At 39.0% G+C, this 22,957-nt stretch overlaps 2 protein-coding genes across 3 annotated transcripts in view; both read left to right on the top strand.

The window, feature by feature from the left end:
- LOC117987708 (short-chain specific acyl-CoA dehydrogenase, mitochondrial-like) lies at positions 1-12,910 on the top strand. Of its 2 annotated transcripts, none has more exons than XM_034974748.2 (9): positions 1-384; positions 717-886; positions 2,773-3,031; positions 3,951-4,112; positions 4,752-4,818; positions 5,858-5,997; positions 6,765-6,856; positions 8,322-8,521; positions 9,412-12,910. In XM_034974748.2, the coding sequence occupies exons 1-9, from the start codon at positions 345-347 to the stop codon at positions 9,503-9,505; spliced, it is 1,224 nt and encodes a 407-aa protein (XP_034830639.1). In that variant the 5' UTR covers positions 1-344; the 3' UTR covers positions 9,506-12,910. The 2 variants fall into 2 exon arrangements, with proteins under 2 accessions (XP_034830639.1, XP_034830638.1); XM_034974747.2 differs by having other exon boundaries at positions 5,846-5,997.
- Positions 12,911-14,800: 1,890 nt separating this feature from the next.
- Positions 14,801-22,957, top strand: part of LOC117987964 (carboxypeptidase N subunit 2-like) — a 16,347-nt gene continuing 8,190 nt past the window's right edge. The window contains exons 1-2 of the mRNA XM_034975050.2: positions 14,801-15,530; positions 22,354-22,596. Coding sequence (XP_034830941.1) covers positions 15,241-15,530; positions 22,354-22,596 — 533 coding nt within the window. The 5' untranslated portion in view covers positions 14,801-15,240. The remainder of the gene's footprint in view (positions 15,531-22,353; positions 22,597-22,957) is intronic.

Genomic DNA, 22,957 nt, shown 5'->3' with positions numbered 1-22,957 from the left:
CCATAAACTTTTTGTTGGCTTGAAAACTTTTATTTCTCGGTGCTTGAAAAGTAATAATTTTAAAATAAACTAGCGGGTAGATTGTAGAATTTAGTGCTCTTCTTCGCTAAAGTATTCATGAACTTGTGTTTTGTAATTTTTAAAGTTGAAGAACCGGTTAAAATTATCAGATGAACTTTTGGTTGTGTTAGTGTTTTCAAAATATCCGAAATTCAAATGAGCGCTTGACCTTGTGTATTATCATTAAATGATTATTTATCATTCTCTGCACTCCATGTAATGCTACATCGGCCGCGTCACACAGCGATAAAAGTTGAATAAAATTTAAAATCAGCATTCTCAAAATGGTTGCGGGCGCGCTCTTAAAATCAACAAAATCCAGCTGTAAGTACTTATTGCAGTAATTATTGTTTGTTTTTTACGAAAACCATTAACAAGACTGATAATAATTGTATGAAGATTTACATGTTCTAACGAGAATTTCTTTTTTTTTCAAATTAAAATTGATTTCCTAGAGTTTTATTTTTATTGAGTTCTTTGTTGCGCAGAGTCCAAGCCAGCTCCAATATGCCCTGAGGCATAGAATATAATAATAGTAGATAGTACTATATGTCCCTGAGTTCATTTGTTGACCTTGTTGATGGTCAAAATAAAATATTTTTATTGCAATGCATGCCAAGCATTAGCTAGTTTCTTACAAAATTTTCTGTTTCCAGTATGCTTGCTACAATGTATGAAAGCCGTGGCATCCCAAAGTCGCAGCTTCACCAGCCAACTGAATGCAGAACAGCTGGCTATTCAGGAGTTGGCTAGGAATTACACCAATCAATACCTTAAACCAAATGCCTCTAAGCTGGACTTACAAGGCCTTTTCCCTTTTGAAGAGGTAATACTTTTTATCATAATCATCTTGTCAATTACAGACGATTGTGAAACTATTTGAACGTAGTAGTATTACTCGTTTTGGTCCCGACAGAATACCAGCGCTCAGGTTTTGTTTTTAAAAACCTACAGCATTAAAGCTGAGCTGGGGCCATTTCATATTGTGCCAAGTGGGTGTAAGAACTCATTTTGAGTAATTATTAAGTATTTTATTACTAACTACTACCTACTAACCAATAATTTTAAGTTTGTTAATATGTTATGCACAAGATGAATAACTAGTTTTGTTTCTTTCTTTTTCTTTCATGTAATTGGTGTAAAAGTTAAACTTAACTATGTTTGATGATTATATTACTTATCATGATCTCATGTTATTGACATTACTATTATTTACATTGGCAAAGTTAATAAAAATTTGGGGATTTGGGACATTTGGTGTATGTACAGTGTACACTGACATCCCCAAATGATCTGTAGTTATGTGACGTGTATTAAACAAATTAAAATAATGGGGTCAGGCCTCCAAAGGCTTGCAAATTGTGTAGGGCCTATATGGGTGAAGAAAAACACAGTGAGGAAACCTGCATACTTGGAGTTCTCCATAACGTTGTCAAAGGTGTGTCCAGTCTGCCAATCCACACTTGAATAAATTAATTTTGAGTCTCAATAGCTCAATGGGTAAAGGAGTGGACTGAAAACCTAAAGGTCGACGGTTCAAACCCCGCCCGTTGCACTATTGTCATACCTACTCCTAACACAAACTTGACACTTAGTTGGAGAGGAAAGGGGAATATTAGTCATTTAACATGGCAGTCTTGAATGGCAAAACCCAGCTTAACTCATTCTGAGAGGAGGCCTGTGCTCAGGAGTAAGCTGGCAATAGGTTGATGATGATGATGATAAAGGACAAATATTGTTACATTTAAAAAGGAAAAGGAACATTTCAGTTATCTAAGGTATTTTTATCTCGTCTATAAGTGAGCACAATAATACTCGAGTGCTTCCCAAATACGATAGATTGTAAAACTTCTGATAAGCAGTGTTGGTTTATGTGAGCTAACCTTAAGTATCCTTATCCTAATAATATTGTATACTAGCTGATGCCCGCGGCTTTGTCCGCGTCTATTTAGGTTTTTAAAAATCCTGTGGGACCTTTTGATTTTCCAGGACAAAAAATAGCCTATCCTAGTAGCCCATCCCCAGCATGCAATTTTCGTAAAAACATTTAAAAGGATGATTCCTTAAAAATCCTGTGGGATCACTGCAATTTAGGAATGCATTTACTTACAGTGTCAGGGTTGAGGAGTTGGGTTCAACGATAAAGTCCACCAATATCAATGTTTCTAAATCCCATCAGTTTTGATGGTTAGATAAACAGCATAAGTCCAACAGCTTTTTAGAAATAGGATGGCAGTTGTTTAGTGCAACTGCACTAAACTAGGGCGCGCGAGAGGCGAGGCGAGGCCATAATATTGTGTAGTGTTGTGATAATAACCGTAATAGTGTGTTGTGTAATTACCTTTCATCATCATGATCAACCCATCGCCGGCTCACTGCAGAGCACAGGTCTCCTCTCAGAATGAGAAGAGTTTGGCCATAGTCTACAACGCTGGCCATGTGGGGATTGGTAGACTTCACACACCTTTGAGAAAATTGTGGAGAACTCTCAGGCATGCAGGTTTCCTCACGATGTTTTCCTTCACCGTTTAAGCAAGTGATATTTAATTAATTAAAACGCACATAACTCCGAAAAGTTAGAGGTGCGTGCCCGGGGTCGAACCCCCGACCTCCGATTAGAAGGCGGACGTTCTAACCATTAGGCTATCACAGTAATTACCTTTATTACAGGCAAATTGTTTAAACCGTCATTTTCCTCTATTTAAATTTTAGATAAAACAGCTGACGAACCTTGGTCTCATGGGCGCTTGTGTCGACCAAGAGTACGGCGGCCTTGGTCTCGATTACCTATCGCTAGCCGTTGCAGTAGAGGAAATCTCCAGAGGCTGTGCCAGCACTGGGATGGTGGTGTCGATACACAACTTCCTGTATGCTAACCTGGTTAATGAGAGAGGAACGCCCGAGCAGAAGGAAAGGTTCCTGTCTGATTTCACTAGAGGAGGTGTTGGGTGCTTTGCGCTGAGTGAACCAGGTTAATGTTTTGTTCAGCATAAAATCATAAAGTTGTTATGTTGTATTTCTGCCCGAATATAATCACTGCAGACTGCAGTAGTCCAATACTGCAGCATAACGGCGGTTAACCCCCTTCAACCCCTAAGGGGGTGAAATACAGGTTTGAAATTTGTGTAGTCCACGCGGACGAAGTCGCGAGCATAAGCTAGTCAAACATATTATTAGTTATTACTTATTGTTGGCTGTTGGTTGTGTTGCATAAGAGCATAATATTATAGGTACTTATACATTGTTAGAATCATAACGACCTTTTGTTGGTCATTGTTATCTAACTCGATAAACAAAACTAGTATTCATACTACTATACCTATATATAAAATGTGGCTAATCATTTCACGAAATACGTTTGTTTGTCAAAATCTATATATATAAAAGGAAAAGGTGACTGACTGACTGAATGACTGACTAACTGACTGACTGATCTATCAACGCACAGCTCAAACTACTGGACGGATCGGGCTGAAATTTGGCATGCAGATAGCTATTATGACGTAGGCATCCGCTAAGAAAGGATTTTTGAAAATTCAACTCCTAAGGGGGTGAAATAGGGTTTTGAAATTTTGTAGTCCACGCGGACGAAGTCGCGAGCATAAGCTTGTCTATAATATAATAGATAACTATACCAAGCGGGGTATCATATGAAAGGGCTTTACTTGTACATTCTAAAACAGATTTTTATATATTTTATGCATGATTTTTGATTTATCGTGCAAAATGTCGAAAAAATACGACTGTAGTACGGAACCCCCGGTGCGCGAGTCTGACTCTCACTTGGCCGGTTTTTGGGGCGCGTATTGTTGCCCATCATGACAGTGTCTGACGAACCATACAGTAGTTTATAAGTTTACGAGCTATTCAAGATTTAATTTGTTCCATAGATGCGGGTAGCGATGTAGCGAATATCAAGACTACTGCTCGTCAGGATGGTGACTTCTGGATACTGAACGGCAAGAAGAGCTGGGTGACGTCGGCAGTGGAGGGCGCTGCCACGGTGGTCTTTGCCACCTTTGATCCTGAACTGAGACACAAAGGACTTGCTTGTGAGTATTAGGGACTAATTTTAGCGGAATTCCGTGCAGACATTGCGCTAACTTATTATAAATGCGAAAGTGTTGTTGGTTTGTCCTTCAATCACGTCGCTACTGTGCAACGGAATGACGTGATTTTTTGCATGATATAATTTTTATCCAGGAAAATCAAAGTGTTCCCACGGGATTTTAGAAAACCTAAATCCACGCCGACGAAGTCGCGAGCATACCAGCTAGTCAGCTAGTCTCTATATATAAAAATGAATCGTTGAATGTGTTGCTGATCGCAAATCTCGAGAACAGCTGAACCGATTTCGCTAATTCTTTTTTATAATATTCCTTGAAGTACGAGGATGGTTCTTACGGAGAGAAAAATTTAAAAAATTGTAAGCATTAAAAAAATTGAAGAATCGACTGTTACAGCCCTTTCACACGGCGTTCAGTTTTTTGGAGGATCCCGTTTTCTGCAGGATCCCACATGCGGGATGCTCGTGTGAACGCTAGCATACAAACACATTCGCCATCAAACGGGATCCTGCAGAAAACAGGATTCCTGCAAAAAACTGGACGCCGTGCGAAAGGGCTGTTAGGCGGTATGAAGTTCGCCGGGTCAGCTAGTACCTAATAAACGTTGTTGGTCCTTTGTTGTAGGTTTCCTCGTCCCTTTGGACGCTGAAGGTGTATTCAGAGGAAAGAAAGAGCCCTTGATGGGTGTGAGGTGAGTTTTGCGATCGCCATTATTTGACGCTTTATTATTTTATTTGTCTTCTTAGTTACCTTAACATTGTGGCTAATTCCATTGTACACAATCTCTAAACTAAACTAAAATGTCACGCCTAAATCTATTGCTATCCCTTTCATAATGTTGCTTGCGGAAAAGGATGGCACTAGATTTAGACCTGTTAATTTAGTTTAGTTTAGAGATTGTGTACAAGAGAATCGGCCCCAATGTCTAATAAAATTTTTGATAACATAATTTAACTATTATTATTTATTTATTATTTAATTAGAACGGCCATAAAGCCAATTACACTAATTAAACTACGAGTACAAACTAACATAAACATACTTACAAAAATTGTTAAAATTATAAATTTTAAAAAGCAAAATTATAAAAATTCACAAAACTATATAACAGTAGTATAAAATGAATTATAAAGTTCATTATAATATATAAATTGAAATTAACATTTTTCGATTGCTTATCGCTAATACTATTTTGTGTAAAATACTGTATTATTATGATACATATAGGACGCGACAGGTTGAGATGGCATTCGGAGTGTTAAGGGGGGGGGGGGCACCCCGCACTCCCGCACGTTACCCGCGCTATTCCGCACAGGGTTAGCACGGGGGCCGTGCGAAGGTGCCCCGTCCCCACCCCGAATGCCAATTCTACCCGTATATATGCGTACTATACCCGTTATTTACATTATTAAAACTTAAATATATTAGACTACCTTGTGCTCGCGACTTCGTCCGCGTGGACTACACAAATTTCAAACCCCTATTTCACCCCGTTAGGGGTTGAATTTTCAAAAATACTTTCTTAGCGGATGCCTACGTCATAATAGCTATCTGCATGCCAAATTTCAGCCCGATCCGATCAGTGGTTGGAGCTGTGAGTTGACAGATCAGTCAGTTTTGATATATATTTACATTCTAATATAGAGGAACTCTTGCTTAACAATTCCTCTGTACCCCCTAGCCCTCCCACAAAGGGGGAAAATAAAACAGAATTAAAGCGCCGTCCTCAGGGCCGCTACCGCCTGTGACCTCACGCTGGAACACGTGCGGGTCCCACACAGCTGCCTTCTGGGACAAGCGGGCGAGGGGTTCAAGATCGCCATGGCGCAACTCGACCAGGGGCGGATCGGCATCGCCGCTCATGCTGTCGGTAAGTCTTCCTTGTCCACTGCTGGACATAAGTGATTTTTAAATGCCTATCAAAAATTGCGGAACTGGTGGGATTCGAACCTGCGTCTCCCTGGGAATCACGCCCGGAGTGCCTTAGACCGCTAGGCCACGGTTCGTTTGCTGCCAGTGCCGAAATTTGAGATTGTATATCTCATTCAGTTCCGCATGCCGGTTCTGCAATTATTTAGAAATTAGCTTGAAGTATGGGTGGGTATCATAAAAAATTATAAATAGACTATAATAGAATAGCCTCAATAGAATAGTTAGAGCCTCTATAGCTCAACGGGTAAAGGAGTGGACTGAAAACCGAAAGGTCGACGGTTCAAACCCCGCCCGTTGCACTATTGTCGTACCTACTCCTAGCACAAGCCTGACGCTTAGTTGGAGAGGAAAGGGGAATATTAGTCATTTAACATGGCTAATATTCTTTAAAAAAAAATGTATATATATATATAGAATAGAATATAAGTATATTGTAGGGATTTCCATATATTACCTATTATTCCCCCCCCCCCCCCTCCCCCCCTCATTTCTGGCTACGGCATGGGTGCCGAGCGGCTGGTACTTACTAGTCTTACTATATGACAGCTGAGGCCTAGGGCGGCAAATACTGCAACGTATAACGTTATAAATGCACAGATAACGTTTTTTCCGTCATCTATGGAAACAGCACTGTTTTAGGATCCACCCGCCAACGAGTTGTCGCTTCTATGAAGCTGGCTGTTAAGTTAGTTTTGCTTGAAACAGGAATCGCGCAGGCAGCATTGGACACGGCCATCAGTTACGCGAAAGAGAGACATGCTTTCGGGAAAAATCTGACAAGACTGCCATCTGTAAAGGTAAGAACTCATACAAATATTTAGTGACTATTCTTAACTACGAGTCGCAGGGAGCCGCTGGATCCAGGCGGCGCAAGACCGTGGCGTGTGGAAGTCCCTACAAGAGACCTATGTCCAGCAGTGGACGTCTATTGGTTGATGATGATGATGATGATAATTCTTAACTAGATGATGCCTGCGGCTTCGCCCGTCGAAATCGTCTAAATGCATGGGCTGTGAAAACGTGACAGCCAGACAGACGCACTTACCAATTAATAAACTATTACTTTAATAAATTAAAAGTTTAATAAATTGTTAATGTTAAGGGTGTCTTGCAATGCATCGCGTGTTTTCTAATCCTATTCCGAAGAAAATATAAAAACATTAGACTTGATGTAAGATTTTTTTACAACTTTATTATAGTTCTTGCATTTCACGAAGGCCAGTGTCTCATGCTTGTGTTTAAGTCATATTGGTATACGTAAGGTACACTAAATGTGTGCGTTTAACAGCGCTTGCTCGCGACTGATTGGTCCGACATGCACGCACACTTACGCAATGACCATGTAAACGACGTTACCACAAGTAAAGTCCACTAGCCTTCGTGAATTGCAAGAACTGTACCTATTACCTCCCAAAGCCATCATTATCCAAACTTCATAGTCGCTGGTCGTTCCTACCTGTATCGGGGACAGTATACAGAAAAATTTTCAACTTTCATAAAATAACGAAGGTCTGGCACGCGCTGGCTCTCTCTCTATATAGATTCATCTGGATTTTATTCCTGTAAATAATCGGCTGGACAGGAAGTAAATATTGAACCACGCACATTGCATGTTGCGGGTTGTAACTTGTATTTTTTTTTTGACTAACCAACAACATTTACACATACACAAGTATTTACATACAAAAGGATTTATAACTAAAGGACACATAGCATAAACGTTAACAACTGGCTAGTACAAAAGATTTAGGTACAATGATGTTATGACTTTAAAAGGCAGTAAAGTAAAGCAAAATGTAATAAGGAATTAGCACGTTAAATCGGTTAAGTCTCATTACAAACTGATTAATTAGCTCCCTTTCGTAGGAAGATAATGACGTTACGACGAAAGCAGGTTGTCGTAGAATTAAAAATATTTAGCTGTCGATCTTTCTGATGAAGCGTATTAAATTGATGACAGATGCGATTGAGGAAAGAGTGCGTCGCAAAAACAGTGCGGCAGGGCTTAGTTGGAAATACGTTGTAAGTGCGAGTTGCTCGTTTTGGGATTTTACAATTTAGACCTATTTTTGACAAAAGTGTGGTATCCGTTTGATTGTTGATGATTTTATGCAGTAGGATTGTATCAAGTAGCATACGGCTATTGTATCACTGGTTATACAGAAAATAACCTTCCGTTTCATGGGTTTTCGCATTTTAATCGCTTCTGCTTTAATTTGAAGCACAAATTAGCAGAATTAACCATCACAGTTTGTTTTGCAGGATCGATTAACAGACATGTGCATTATGGTAGAGACGGCTCGTCTGCTAACATATAGAGCGGCGACAGACGTTAGCACTAAGAACAGTTCCATGGCTAAATACGTGGCCGGCAGAAACGCGGCCGCCGTCGCCGACCACTGCGTGCAGATCCTGGGCGGCAGGGGACTGTCCACCAAGTTCAATGCCGAGAGACACTTTAGGTAAGCATAAAACAGTTCCATGGTCAAATACGTAGGGGGTTAAAATGCGGCTATCGTGGCGAGTGGCCAAGTTCAATGCTGAGAGACATTTCAGGTAAGAATAGATCAGTTCCACGGCTAAATATGTAGCTGGTATGGTTAAATTGCTGGTAAAGATCCTGGGCGGCAGGGGACTGTTCACCAAGGTCAATCCTGTGGGTAATCTTAGAACAGCATTGCCAAATACGTAGCGCGCACAAATCCGGCCGCCGCCATCGCCAACTACTAGGCTGCAGGGGACTGTCCACCAAGTTCGACACCTAGAGACACTTCAGGTGAATGGGAGATGGTGGAAACCATACCTTGTCGGCTAACATAGAATTAGCAAGCAGTCTTAACTAGAACCAGTGAACAGATTTGTTCTATAATTTATTTATTTATTTATTTAATATGATACACTATCGATACACTGTATTAGCATTAAAAATATTGCATTATAGTAATTGTCTAGTCCGAGTACAGTTATCATTACAGGAATACACGGCAATCTACTTTGTCCGGTTAAAAAATAGCATAAAATAGAATTTAACAATTTTAAAAGTGTTAGGAACTTATTAATTACTATATTATTCTTTTGTGACTAAGTATTAAATTTGGCAAATTTTATCAAAACTATGTACACGTTTGTTAGGAATATCATATTGCTTGCTAATAGGCAGAATTTGGCTGTACCTTTTTGTTTTTGTAACATCTCCACTGTTTTCCTCCAGATTCGCAATAAAGAAATTTGTATTTGTATTAATGTCAATGAGATAATTATGGCAATAAGTGAGAGCTATAATAATAATACAATACAGAATTATGCATGCAGATGTAATTCTTATTCTATAATTCTTATTTTCTGTGAACAGAGACGCCCGCGGCACGCAAATCTACGGCGGAGTGACGGACATTCAGAAGCGTCTGGTGGGACACTTCCTGCTCAAAGAACACAACGCGCTCTGACGGGGGACCAGCCAGCTAAGCTAAGTCGTTCAGCTCTAACCATTTGGCTATAAGCACTGAGCCAGCCTCACGTGATCACAATACAAGCAGTCTAATCTGAAATAGGGTCTTGGACTGTAGTAGTAAAATGACGTAATTTTTTGTATAGATAGGCTAGAAAAAAATTCGTGATTTTATTTATTTTTAAAATAATTAATTATTAACGTCACGCTGTACCAAAAGCGATTAATGACGTCACAAGGTGTGAACGACAAATATTTTTAAATTTTTAACACAAAAAATATTTTCCCACAGAAATTACTCTATTTTTTTATGTTTAAAAATTGAAAATTTTTCGTTTACGGATTGTGACGTCGTTAATCACCTTCCGTACAGCGTGACGTTTATGTTAAAAATAGATAAAAATCATGTTTTTTTTTTTTTAATTATTCTCGTTGATAATGAATTCTAGCCCCATAAACTACCGCTATTCAAAAAACCACATAGTTTTATTTCTACAGTCCAAGAATATTGCAACATGGCGATGTGCACAGGTCATAGAGCAATACACAAGCCAGCTGACATTAATTTGTTTTAGTGCTTTGTGCAGTGATACGCCTCGTGTTCAGATGGGACTACTTGTTTTGGGGCCACTGTATATAAGTTTTCAGTAAAACAAGGCGTTAGGGAACCCCCGACAGAAGCGAAGCTTTACGCATTTCTTGTTAAAAGTAACGCTGGAAATACACGATCAAGTTCAGTTTACCGTCAAGATTGCAGCGGACTTGATTGACTTGACAAGTCGACTTGTCATGCACACTGATAGCCATACACCGTCAAGTTTACAGGGCGCCGCTTTCAGTTTGCTGCAAACTTGATCGTGTATAGCCCGCATTTTGATCGGAGTGAACCAGTTAAGGCCAGTCTGGTCCGATTTAATCCGGTCCAGTCCGGTCAGTCTATTAAAAGTCGTAAAATAAGAAGTTCCTATCTCGTGTCTCGGAGAAGTTACGGGCCGGTAACTTATTTTTTCCATTTTTTTTCGGGCGTCTGAGCCCAAATATCCGTAAACAAAGCTTCGCTTCAAAAATGTCTCGTAGAGCCTCTAAGTTGATTACCTGATGCGAAAAATTAACGAATTTATAAACCTACAATTATTGTACTTGTGGGAATAGTCATTTAAATTATTTTCGTTTTCGTGTATACCTACTTTCGTGAATGTGGAAAATAAAACTGTAATTTACTGTCACAGATTAAAAGCTAGACTATGAATTATTATAATACAGACAGTAACATTATTTTTATTGTGATACAGTTACAATAAATTAACATACTCCATGTTGTATAGAAGCAGGCGTTACTTTGCGGAAGTCCATCATATACAATGAACGAAAAGCTTAATTCGCTGTAATGGTGCCGGTGCAAATTAGCTTTAGCTGCGCGAATCGTCTAGACTTCATATTTTTATGGGACTCCACAATGGCACCTCATTGGCACCGACCCCAAAAAATATTATTATGGAACTATATTAACTCTTGTATACATAATATAATCGGTAATAAATTAAATTATTTTTCAATTTTTAGTGTTTATGTAACGAAGTCGGTTTTTATTTTTTTTGTAAAAAAATTTTATTTCACAATTTTTAGTGGCCCCATGGAATTATGCTATGCCTGGTTAAAAATCTACTGTTTACTAAGCTATTACACTGATCGCGAGCAATTTACTCTTATCCGTTGAGGAGTTCCAGTATCTATCTTCGAAGATGTTCATCAGATCTTCACCAAATTGAAATGGGACCAACTTTGAAGTATACCCTTTCAAACAAAAAAAGAATTTTCAAAATCGGTCCAGGCGTTTTTGAGTAATCGGGGAACATACATAAAAAAAAAAAAAAAAAAAAGATTCCGACGAATTGAGAACCTCCTCCTTTTTTTGAAGTCGGTTAATGAACATACTCCATGTTGTATAGAAGCAGGCGTTACTTTGCGGAAGTCCATCATATACAATGAACCAAAAGCTCAATTCGCTGTAATCCGTTGAAACAGGTTCTGCGTACCTGTTTCAGCGGATTACAGCAAATTAAGCTTTTGGTTCATTGTAGAACATACTCCAAACAGCCCCCCAATTGTGTAAGAATAACCATTTCATGACTATCGCAATCGTCAAGAATTCTGCCCTTTGATTGGCTGTGAAAAAATGTAAACAGCGAATCATCCAATCAAAGGCCAGAATTTCTTGACGATTGCGATAGCCATGAAATGGTTATTCTTACACAATTGGGGAGCTGAAACTAAAATTTTAGCGTTTAAACTATCGTGAGTGATTTCCATTATACACCGGCTCACGTGTTTAGTCGACGTTAGCCCGAGTAAAGCCAGTGTGTGGTATATGCACAATAAAAACTAAAATTTGCTAAAAAAATGCTAGTATTCGTCAGCAAAAACGCATGTTATTTAGATTTAAGTACTGGGCATTATTACATTTTGTTGATTCTTTTGTAAGTGAACTTTTATTAGAAGCAGCTTATATTGTGTTATGTCAAATCTTCAAAGGCTGAGAAGCATTTAAAGTGTAAACAGTTTTAGGAGTGTTCTTTGATTTTGCTCAGACTTTACCGATTCTTAGGGTGAGATCTGTAGAGTGCACTCTGACTTAGTTTAGACTTAAGACAGAGTTAAAACGAGACAAAGCTATATCTCTCACATTAATCTGTCTCGTTTTAACTCAATCTTAAGTCTGAGCAAAGTCAATGTGCGCTCTATAGATCTCAGCATTAGACTTTGATAGCGTACTTTGACTTAGCTAAGACTTTCCTTGTTAAAACAAGGGAGATTTATGTGAGAGACATAACTGTCTCATTTTTATTGTGTCTTAGGTCAGAACAAAGTCACAGTACTCTCATGTCTCTATACATCAAGTCTGAGTTAGAAAGAGACAGATTTATGCATCTAACATGGCTCCGTCTCGTTTTAACTCTAAGTAAAGTCAGCAAAGCTTTAGTGTAAGCGTGAATGGGCATTCCACTTTAAAAATAATAATCAACGATTTCAACGTAGTTCTATGATAATATGTTTTGGAGCCGGTGCCAATTACATATTGTTTTGTGACTCCACATTGGCACCTCATTGGCATCGACTCCAAAAAATATTATAGAACTACATTAACACTTGGATACATAATATCCTAAATGGTTGAAAATAGTATTTTAAAGAATTGCTAGTAAATTTATATTTCTTATTATATAATTAATATAGTAATTATATAATTCTATATTTATAATTGCTAGTAAGTGATTACTTTTTAACGAATATTATGTAATGAAGGTGATGTAATAAGAACAATACGAATGTTACTTGTACTTAAATGCGAAATAATTATTTATATGTGATGTTACTTCTTTTTGGAATATATTTTTGTATAGACTTTTCTCTTTTATTTGTTTTAGCTATTTAGTATCAATAGGTAGGTAGGAAAGGACAAAATCCAACCGTGAATTTGTGGTTACATCACAAAAAAAAATTAAAATGTGTTCATGAACAAATTAATTTACTAAATTACATATACATAGATAGCGCAGTCGGTAATTGACTTGCAGTGTTCTACATAAAAGAGCTAGGTATATGTATATTGTATGATGGTACGGAACCCTTCGTGTGCGATTCCGACTCGCACTTGACTGGTTTTTAGGATTCCGTACCGCAAAAGGAAAAAGGAACCCTTATAGGATCACCTCGTCTGTCTGTCTGTCTGACGTGTATGTCAAGAAACCTAGGCTACTTCCCGTTGACCTAGAATCATGAAATTTGGCAGGCAGGTAGGTAGGTCTTATAGCACACGTAAGGGGGAAATAAGGGTGAATTTGTGGTTACATCAGAAAAAAAATGTGTTCATGAACAAATAATTAGTATTTTCAACTTTCAAAGTAAGATTGATATAGCAAGTGGGGTATCATATAAAATGGCTTTACTTGTACATTCTAAAACAGATTAGTTTTTGATTTATCGTGCAAAATGACGAAAAAATACTACTGTAGTACGGAACCCTCAGTGCGCGAGTTTGACTCGCACTTGGCCGGGTTTTTTTAAATAAGAAAACCGATTAAATCCCTATTAAATAATACCTAACCTAATAACGAAATACCAAAAGGCGCGCGGCGGTTTCATATTTCATCTCGAAATCACTGCGATACTGTGGTCAATGTACCGCTCAGGTTACAGCAAGGTTGGGCTAATAGCCATGACTTGGTCGTAGTTTAACGATTATATAGTTCAGCAACAGCTATTATAAATAATATATCGATAACATCGTGGGTGACTGGATGGGGGCGCCATGTTAGACTACGTTTTTAGGGTTCCGTACCTCAAAAGGAAAAACGGAACCCTTATAGGATCACTTTGTTGTCTGTCTGTTTGTCAAGAAACCTACAGGGTTCTTCCCGTTGACCTAGAATCATGAAATTTGGCAGGTAGGTAGATCTTATAGCTGACATTTGGGGAAAAATCTGAAAACCGCGAATTTAGGGTTAGATCACACAAAAAAAATTAAATTGTGGTCATGAACTAATAATTAGTATTTTCAACTTTCCAAGTGAGTGACTATATCAAGTGGGGTAAGGTCTTCACCTGTACATTCTAAAACAAATTTTTATTTATTTTTATGCATCATAGTTTTTGAATTATCGCGCAAAATGTCGAAAAAATACGACTGTAGTACGGAACCCTCATTGCGCGAGCCTGACTCGCACTTGGCCGGTTTTTTTTCTCTGGTATAAAAACTTTAGCGATTGTTATACTACCTAAACACAATCCAATACCAATAATCATTTGCCTCATTTTGTAGTTTAAGTGATTTAATATTTTCTAACCCGCAATGTATTTCGTGCAAAACTCGGGTCAATGCCCCACCTACGACGCGGTATTGACTCCGAGTGGCCTACTTACGCAACACTCGTTGAGCTCTGGCGCCAGATGTTTCATTTGCAAAATCGTAAACTTTTACAAAATATTAGGATTTAAAAAAAATATTTTCGCGTTTCTTTTGTTGTATCATAATTACTATCACGTCTTCGTTTTTGCCAGCGTTCTGCTTACATCCTGTATAATAATACTAACGTATCTATAGTGAGGTGGGCTCGAGACGATCAAGCTTGTTTATAGGACCGCAGTGCCCATTTTAGTCGCTCGGCGATGTTATGTTTTTAGTTTAATATTCTTTATTGTACCTACACCAAAAAGAAACATGTAAAAGAAGAACATACAATTAGCGTTAATACATAATATGTTCGTTTCGTAACTGTAAGATAGCGAAATTGTGATGTAGTTTCGAGCTCAACCCACGACGACAACACGCGTTGCATGTTATATTCGCTATTTTAGTTCACGATTCTTGATTTTGATGTGAAAAATGTTTATTATTATTATCGGTGGTTATTTTAATTCAGTAACCGACAATTTTACTAACATTGTAACTTTGTTTTGAGTTCGTCCATGTTCCTTCAAGTTTTAAAATAAACATGCATCTTAGTGGCTTTTTAATGTAGTTAAATAAAGTTAAAGTGATTTCATACAATGCTCGAGCCAAGCCCGTGCTCTAATCCCTATTTATCTATTTAGTCTACGTCATATTCAGCAATGTACACACGCATCACAAATCCGATAACGATGCGATAAAAACAATCTTATGCGTAAGTGATAACACTCCACCTCGATAAGGCTGAACGGATAGTTGTCAGTGCCGCTATAAATTTAAAAAAAATGCGCGCCTTAAAGTTTTTGACGTTATTTTTTTTAATTTACAACCCTGTTAAGGCACAGGATAATGACGCCACAGAGGCATTGCCCAGATCAATTAAACTGTGTTCGCATTGTACGTGTAGTGAAATACCAGATGTGGATGGGACTCATTTAGTGCTAAATATTCAGTGTTCAGAGTTGGATAGAATAGACTATCTAGCGGATTTGGACAAAATCGAGTGGCCTGAGAATGCTAATGGTCTGAAAATCGCTGCGGCTTTCGAAGGGTTGGGACTCACCACTTTAGGCAAGTAAGTAAACAAATCTATTATCTATGTTATACTAGTTGGTCCCCGCAACTTCATCCGCGTGGATATACCTAGGTTTTTAAAACTCCCGTCGGAAATCTTTTCCAGGATACTATCTCCATTTCCAGCCAAATCGGTTTAGTTATTAAAATGTGAAGAAGTAACAAACATACAAACATACAATCGTTCGCCTTTATAATTTAAGTGTGATTAAGTTTAAGATAAAAGCCTGTTCACATTATTCCAGTAGCAGAGCCTAGCAATCTTAACCAATGATACACATATTGCTATTGAATTAATGTGAATAACCCTCGAGTACAATAAAAAATGAATTCAGTCCAGTAGGTACCTAACTGAATTGGCAGTCTACATTTTAACTCAACGCGACTGAAATCGTCTAGTTAGTCAGTAGGGTAAATTCAGTGTAGGTACTGTCCATAGTGCTGCCGTCCTTTTGTAAAAAAGCGGCTAATCCCGAAAAGTAATTTTTGAGATGTGCCAAACAATGTGCCAATTTTGAATTACTGATATTTTTGAAAAGTGTGCTACGTAGGACCATCATTCTTAGTTTGGTTCTATGAAGCAATCTTTTTAGAAACATTGTTTTTCAAAATTCTGTTTTGGTCTACTTTCAAGGACTAAGTACTTTTCTTAGGTTAGCCACTTTTTTACAAAAGGACGACAGAGTGTTTTGTAACTCGACGACCTGTAAGTGACTAGAATAATCTAGACAGCTATTCCCTCCTGGGTCGCTGGAATTATGTGCACCGGCCATAAAACTTGCTGGCTCAGCAGTTTACGGTACAGACAAATTCGAAAGGTCAGAGTTCGAATCATAGGTATACATATATCTAACCGTTGTGTTATTTATTTTCGCACCTGCTTCTACGTACCGACATACAAGTTTCACGTTTAGTTGGAAAAGGGATTAATCATTTAGATAACAAAGGTATCGATATTATGAAGTTCGAACGAAAAGTTGAATCATTTCGCTGACTTTTAAGTCATTTGAATAAAAATATGGTATTACCAGTTCCTGATAAGTAGGTAGACTTTAATCCTACCTACGTAGGTCGATACTTGACAATGTTCAAAAAAAGACATTTTTTTAAAATGGAAATATTACAATAAAACTTAAAGCTAGCCTTATCTAATTACTATACAAATCATGCCCGCGTGGAATGGTGCCAAGAATACTGGCTGCATTTACGCGCTGGACAGCAAGGCTGATCCGTTGCGCGAAAAATGAGCCAGCCCTTCTAGGCTTCTGTCACCAGATGAGGCTATTAATCGCGGCGAAATGTCTCGTATACATTTTTTTAGCACTAAGACTCCATGGCCCCAGGGTCTTCACGACAAACGGGATACTTTTTAAAAATATTATCTTAATTAATAATTTTAAGGAGATGAATGAAGCTCGCATTACCAGTAATCGATGTACTTAGTCGATTCGAGAGAAGACCATCTCGATAGGGTGATTTGAATCTGCGACCCTTTGAAGTAGAGACTAAAGAGTATTATTGCCTTCGATAGGGCCTAGTTGATAGATATAGATTCTTCCGGGACATGTACAGGTAGAGGTAGATATGTAGTTACTATTAGGTAGGTATGTATGTATGACATTATAAAGCGGAAAGAATTGTTTGTTTGTAATTAAACTCTGAAGCTACTGACTACAATTTTAATAATTCTTGTGTACTATTAGAAAGCTACTTTGTCCAAAAGTAACACAGGTAACTATGTACCTACATTCGTATAGGTAGATATATCAAATTTCACGTGAACAAAGCGGGACGAATCCAGATTTTCAATAGTCCGTATGACCTTTGCCTATGACGATAACACCAAGTTAAAAAATAGATTATTTCACAATCCTTTAGCCTACCTACGCTATTTCAATTAGACGTTATGGCTGTGTAGGTCGGAGCTACCTTGATTGTAACTGCTTTATCTGGCAGCAAATAAATCTCACTTAAAACATTTAAGTAAATACTAAAATGGGTCTTTGTTTGTTTACTTTTAAACAATCTAGCCCTTTAACCAAATTTTTAATTAACTTTAACAGAACCTCTGCAATATGTGTAAGCTTTTTAGGGTTCCGTACCCAAGGGTAAAACGGGAGCTGACGGCGATTACGCACTGCACTTCCGTGATCCGAGTTCTATCCGTCATCCGTGAGAATACCAGCGATTATCTACGACATAATATGTCATAAGCTCCCATACAAAACAAAAAGGAACGTATTTTCACGGACTCGGATCGGATGAGTGCGTAACCACCGTAAAACTCCGCTGTCCGTCTGTCTGTCTGTCCGTCTGTCACCAGGCTGTATCTCATGAACCGTGATAGTTGTTAGATAGATAAAATTTTCACAGATGATGTGTTTCTGTTGTCGCTATAACAAAAAGTACTAAAAACAGAATAAAACAAATATTTAAGGGGGATTCCATACAACAGACATGTTTTTTTCCGTTTTTATAGATAATGGTACGGAACCCTTCGTGCGCGAGTCCGACTTGCATTTGGCCGGTTTATAAAGACGAGTCCGTCTGTCGGTAGCGACTCTACTACTGGTTTGGAATGCTTTTGTTGCGGAAAAGACGGACACAGCGCACTGATTTGTCAACAGCTGTCTAGGCTCCAACATAGAAAACATATTATTGTTATGTTAAAGTATCAATCTACTATCTAGGTAGGTACAATCTTATCGCTCAATATCGCCCTTCATACGGTTGCATCACGGTAGACACCTAAGTATTGTATTCACAGGAATCTTTATCAATCAGAGCCTCAATAGCTCAACCGGTAAAGGAGTGGACTGAAAATCGAAAGGTCGACGACGGTTCAAACCCCGCCCGTTGCACTATTGTCGTACCTACTCCTAGCACAAGCCTGACGCTTAGTTGGAGAGGAAAGGGGAATATTAGTCATTTAACATGGCTAATATTCTTTAAAAAAAAACACTTACTTATGTTTAAGTACTTAAAGAACTAAACTAACCTAGTAATAGTAGTTATACCTACAATAGATATAATAATTATTTCGTAATTTTCTAAATAATTTTAAATACACATCAAAAATTGCGAACCGGCAGGAATCGAACCCGCGTCTCCTGGGATCGCGCCCGACGCTCTAACCACTAAGCTACAGCCCGCTTACTGCCAGTGACGAAATTTGAAAAAGATGTCGCTACTAGATGGCAGAAACAGTCGCTTCAGTACTGAGTGAGCATACACATCACAAATTTCGTGTATGTAATGTTCGGGCTGTAGCTTAGTGGTTAGAGCGTCGGGCGCGATCCCAGGAGACGCGGGTTCGATTCCTGCCGGTTCGCAATTTTTGATGTGTATTTAAAATTATTTAGAAAATTTCCTTCAAGTGTAGGTGAAACACTATAAAAAATTATAAAAATTCGTAATTTTGTTTCGATATTTGAGTAATATTATGAGTCATCACGAAATCGTTATCATTCAAGGCGGTAATCGAACCTGGGACTCCACGGTTAGCTCCTTAACGTGATTCGATATTAGGGTGCGTGTCCACTAAAGAACCGCATAAAGCAACTGTGGCCCTACCGCGGTTGTTTGACAGCTACAATGTCACGATCGCAATCATCTCTGATTGGTTAATGCTCGCTCACTATTGGCCACAATGCATTGTTGCAACAAGAATCGCACAAATTCAGCCAATCAGAACAATTAAGATTGTAATAATGATTGATGCAGGTTTCAGACAATCGCCCTGCTGATGTGTTCAATCAATCAATCTCAGGGTCCCTATTCCTGTGTGCCCATCGCAATCTATATATACTATAGAAGGAAAAGGTGACTGACTGACTGATCTATCAACGCACAGCTCAAACTACTGGACGGATCGGGCTGTTTTATTTGCAATACATCGTGAACTTTTACAAAATATAAGATATTTTTTAATATTTTATTCGCATTTTTTGTGGTATCCTATATCAGTACCTACTATATCACCTGTCTTCGTTTTTGCTAGCCTTCTGGGTACACCCAGTATTTAGCCGCCGCAAGTTTTTCATGAGTCCGTTTATACGCACGGCAGCGCGCGCCGTCACATATTATACCTATCGCGCACTTTGGCTGCGCTAACCACGGTAGTTGAAGCAGTCCTCTTGCATGACAAATGGGCTGACCTAAAAACCTTAGAAATAGTTTGACGAGTTAATGCTACAGAAGGGTAATCGCGATCCATTTCGGCACACTTTGATAAAGCCAGTCACTTCCTGCGCCGATGATTCGCAACTCAAACACCGTTGACACGCTTAGCTGATTGATGGGCGCAGAGCTACCCCAACCGCTTCTGCTTTACCACAGTCTAAATATATACAGTGAGGCGACGCTCTTGATGTTTGCAGACGCGTCGGCTTTACGGCGGTTATGATACGATTACACCTAACGAGTACAGTGGCGAGTCAGTGTCCTCGGCCGAGTACTCGGTTGGTATAAACACTTACGAGTGCTCGGCGCAATTTCGAAATACGTATAAACGGCCACCACAGCACTGTCTCGGCCGAGTGGCATTTTACTGTCTCGCTTCACTACTCGGTAGGTGTAATCAGCCAATAACGCACTCATCCGATCCGAGTCCGTGAAAATACGTTCCTTTTTGTTTTGTATGGTAGCTTATCTCTAAGCTTGACACAATATTGTGGCTTTAGCCTTAAAGTCTGTTTTACCGATTTCTGCTAGTCACTCGGTATCTCTCTTCCGTCTCGCCTCTGTTCCCGCAGAATGGCTCTGTCTAGACGTCTCCGTGGTCTAACTGTATAATCTGTGTCCTACAGTAGATACCCGGCTGGAAATATTGCACATCGAACTTTAGAAATAAATAATGGTTTCTTAGAGTGTAGCCGCTGTCGTTGAGACTGACGAAACGACATATAGGTATAAGTGACAGAGACGACGTTCTACGAAGCAAAAATGTCTTTCTAAAGTTTGTTGTGCAATTCTTCCTGCCGGCTACTGTATCTCTTTAGGCTGTGGCTTAACTATAGCGTTAGATAGGCATATAATCGGCCTCGGCCGTCGACATTGAGTTATTAGGTACAGTTTCGGAACAATTAGATAGCTCCATGGGTACAGTCTACTAGCTCATTGTTATTTCTTCGCCTGCGAATTATGGGGTCCCGGGTTTATAAAAATCTTAGTACTGTACCGCCAGTAATGTACATCGGCCTTTAGAATGACATTTCGGCTTTGTAGAGCATTGTCTCTGTCACTCATACCTATATGACGTTTTGTCAGTCTCAACGACTAAGACAATGCTCTACAAATCTGCTATATCCTTCCAAAGGTCGATACGTACATTACTTTCTGCGAAGTTAGCGGTGTTACACTTCCTTGCCTTGAATAGTTTGAATATGGGTCTGATATCTCTCCGGCGCGGTCGTATCAGATTCCCATCCCAGCGCGGTGACTATAAGAGTGAGAGATTAGAGTTTAATACCATACCTATACTCACTACTGAGCACATGGGTCTTCTCTCAAAATAATGTCACAGTCCACCACGCTGGCCAATTGCGGTTTGGCAGACTTTCCACACCTTTGAAAACATTTTCTATAGATAACTCTCAGGCATGCAGGTTTCCTCGAGATGTTTTTAATTGCTTGAAACAACTCTGAGGTGCGTACCCGGAATCGAACTTCCAGAATAGGAGGCCAAAGTCTTAACCACCGTGCTATCACCGTGACATTCTATTACCTACTTTATCTATATAAAACCGAATGTAAATATTTTGTAAGCCCTTATTAAGGCCTCGTCCTTATCTCGTGACCTTGGCTCTCAGCAGCTCAAGTGGTAAATCACCAGCGGCTCGACATTAACAATACATTACGTGACGTAACCATAACGGAGACCTTACTTAGCGTCTCCGTAGTCATATATGCTTCCGTCCATTATAGTAGGGGAGCCCAAGAGACTAAATGGGGATTTATACTAGAGCCGCAAAATATGAACCCGTAGGTACGTAGTTAAAATTCCACGGACAGGTATGAAGCGATTTGCCTCCTTCTTTCTAATTCAAACCGCTAGGAACCGTCAAGAATTAGACATATTCTAGGCAAGTGCGAACCATTTTATAGGCTGCATCATCACATGTCAGCAGGTCTGATTACGGCCAAGCGTGAGTCTATAAATTAAAAAAGCCAAGCCTTTTGAAGTTATGTAGCTAGGTATGTAGAGAGCCGAGGGCCAATCTGAAACGTCATTTTCAAAAATTTATTTTTTGGGTGAATCTTTCAATTTTTAGCTGCAAGTTTAAGATGGTACTGAAAGGGGTACTAACAGTAAGTAGACGTAAAATGGTTAAGATCTGGCAGCCCTATGATGTTCTATGCAATCAATACGATTAAATTGCGATTGTACCTTGACCGATGCCCTTGCATGATACATCTCAGATACATATAAAATATACATACATATAAACTGCCTATAATAAACTGACACGTCAAAGTATAGTTTTGTCTTGAAGAAGAAAAATCTTGCATACGGAATGCATGCAAGTTTTCTCTATAATATAAAGACCTCCACTAAAAAAGATTTTCAGAAATTCTCCTCAGCAGGATGAAGCGCATTTGTTAGATATTAGCTAAATTTAAGCCACAGTTATCAGCAGATTTTAATTGTTCTTTGATTGGGTATTTAAAATCCGCCATATTGAATTTATAACGACACTTAAAGAAGCGAGAAAACAAACTTGTACCATGATTTGGTCCTTCGAGCCGGTCACAAACTTACCTTACACAAATAATAATAAAACCAAACATGAAACCTAATTTCGACTTTATTTTCTGGATTTCAGGTTGCCACCCAACTCCCAAGTAGAAACTCTCCGGTTCAGTAACAACGCCATCAAAACCTACTGGCCAGATCCACTGAGTGACGTCCCGAACCTGAAGAAGCTGTCCTTCACACAGAACGAGCTGGCGGAGATCACTCCCGACTTGTTCACTAAAGCCGAGGGGTTAGAAGACGTGGATTTGTCCTTCAACAAAATAGCGGATTTGAATCCTTTGGATTTCAAACACTTGCATCATGTGAAAAGGTTTTATATTTTTCTATTCAATTTTTCAAGATGCTTTTGTAGCTCTCTCTTAGGGGCGTGTACCTTCTATTATGGTAGGGATTTTCTTGGAACAATAATGCGATGGGCTCCCAGATTCGTGCATACTTACTATTCGCCGAGTACGATAGCAGATGCATAGATATCTACAACTGGACTACAAGATTTGGACAGAAGGTTTCACAGTCATTATCAGCTGATGCAGAGCAGATTATGCCTAAGGCATTGGCACGTGCCTAGGGGCGCGAGATTACGAAAGGGCGCGCGCGATCAAGTAAAGTTGGATTAGCGAGCCTGCGCTTCAGGCAACGCGGTTTTTCTATGCAGAATCTTGGAGTGACTG

This window comes from Maniola hyperantus, chromosome 13 (genome assembly GCF_902806685.2).
Source record: "Maniola hyperantus chromosome 13, iAphHyp1.2, whole genome shotgun sequence".
Lineage (NCBI taxonomy): Eukaryota > Metazoa > Arthropoda > Insecta > Lepidoptera > Nymphalidae > Maniola > Maniola hyperantus.
This window is presented reverse-complemented; position numbering and strand designations above follow the sequence as displayed.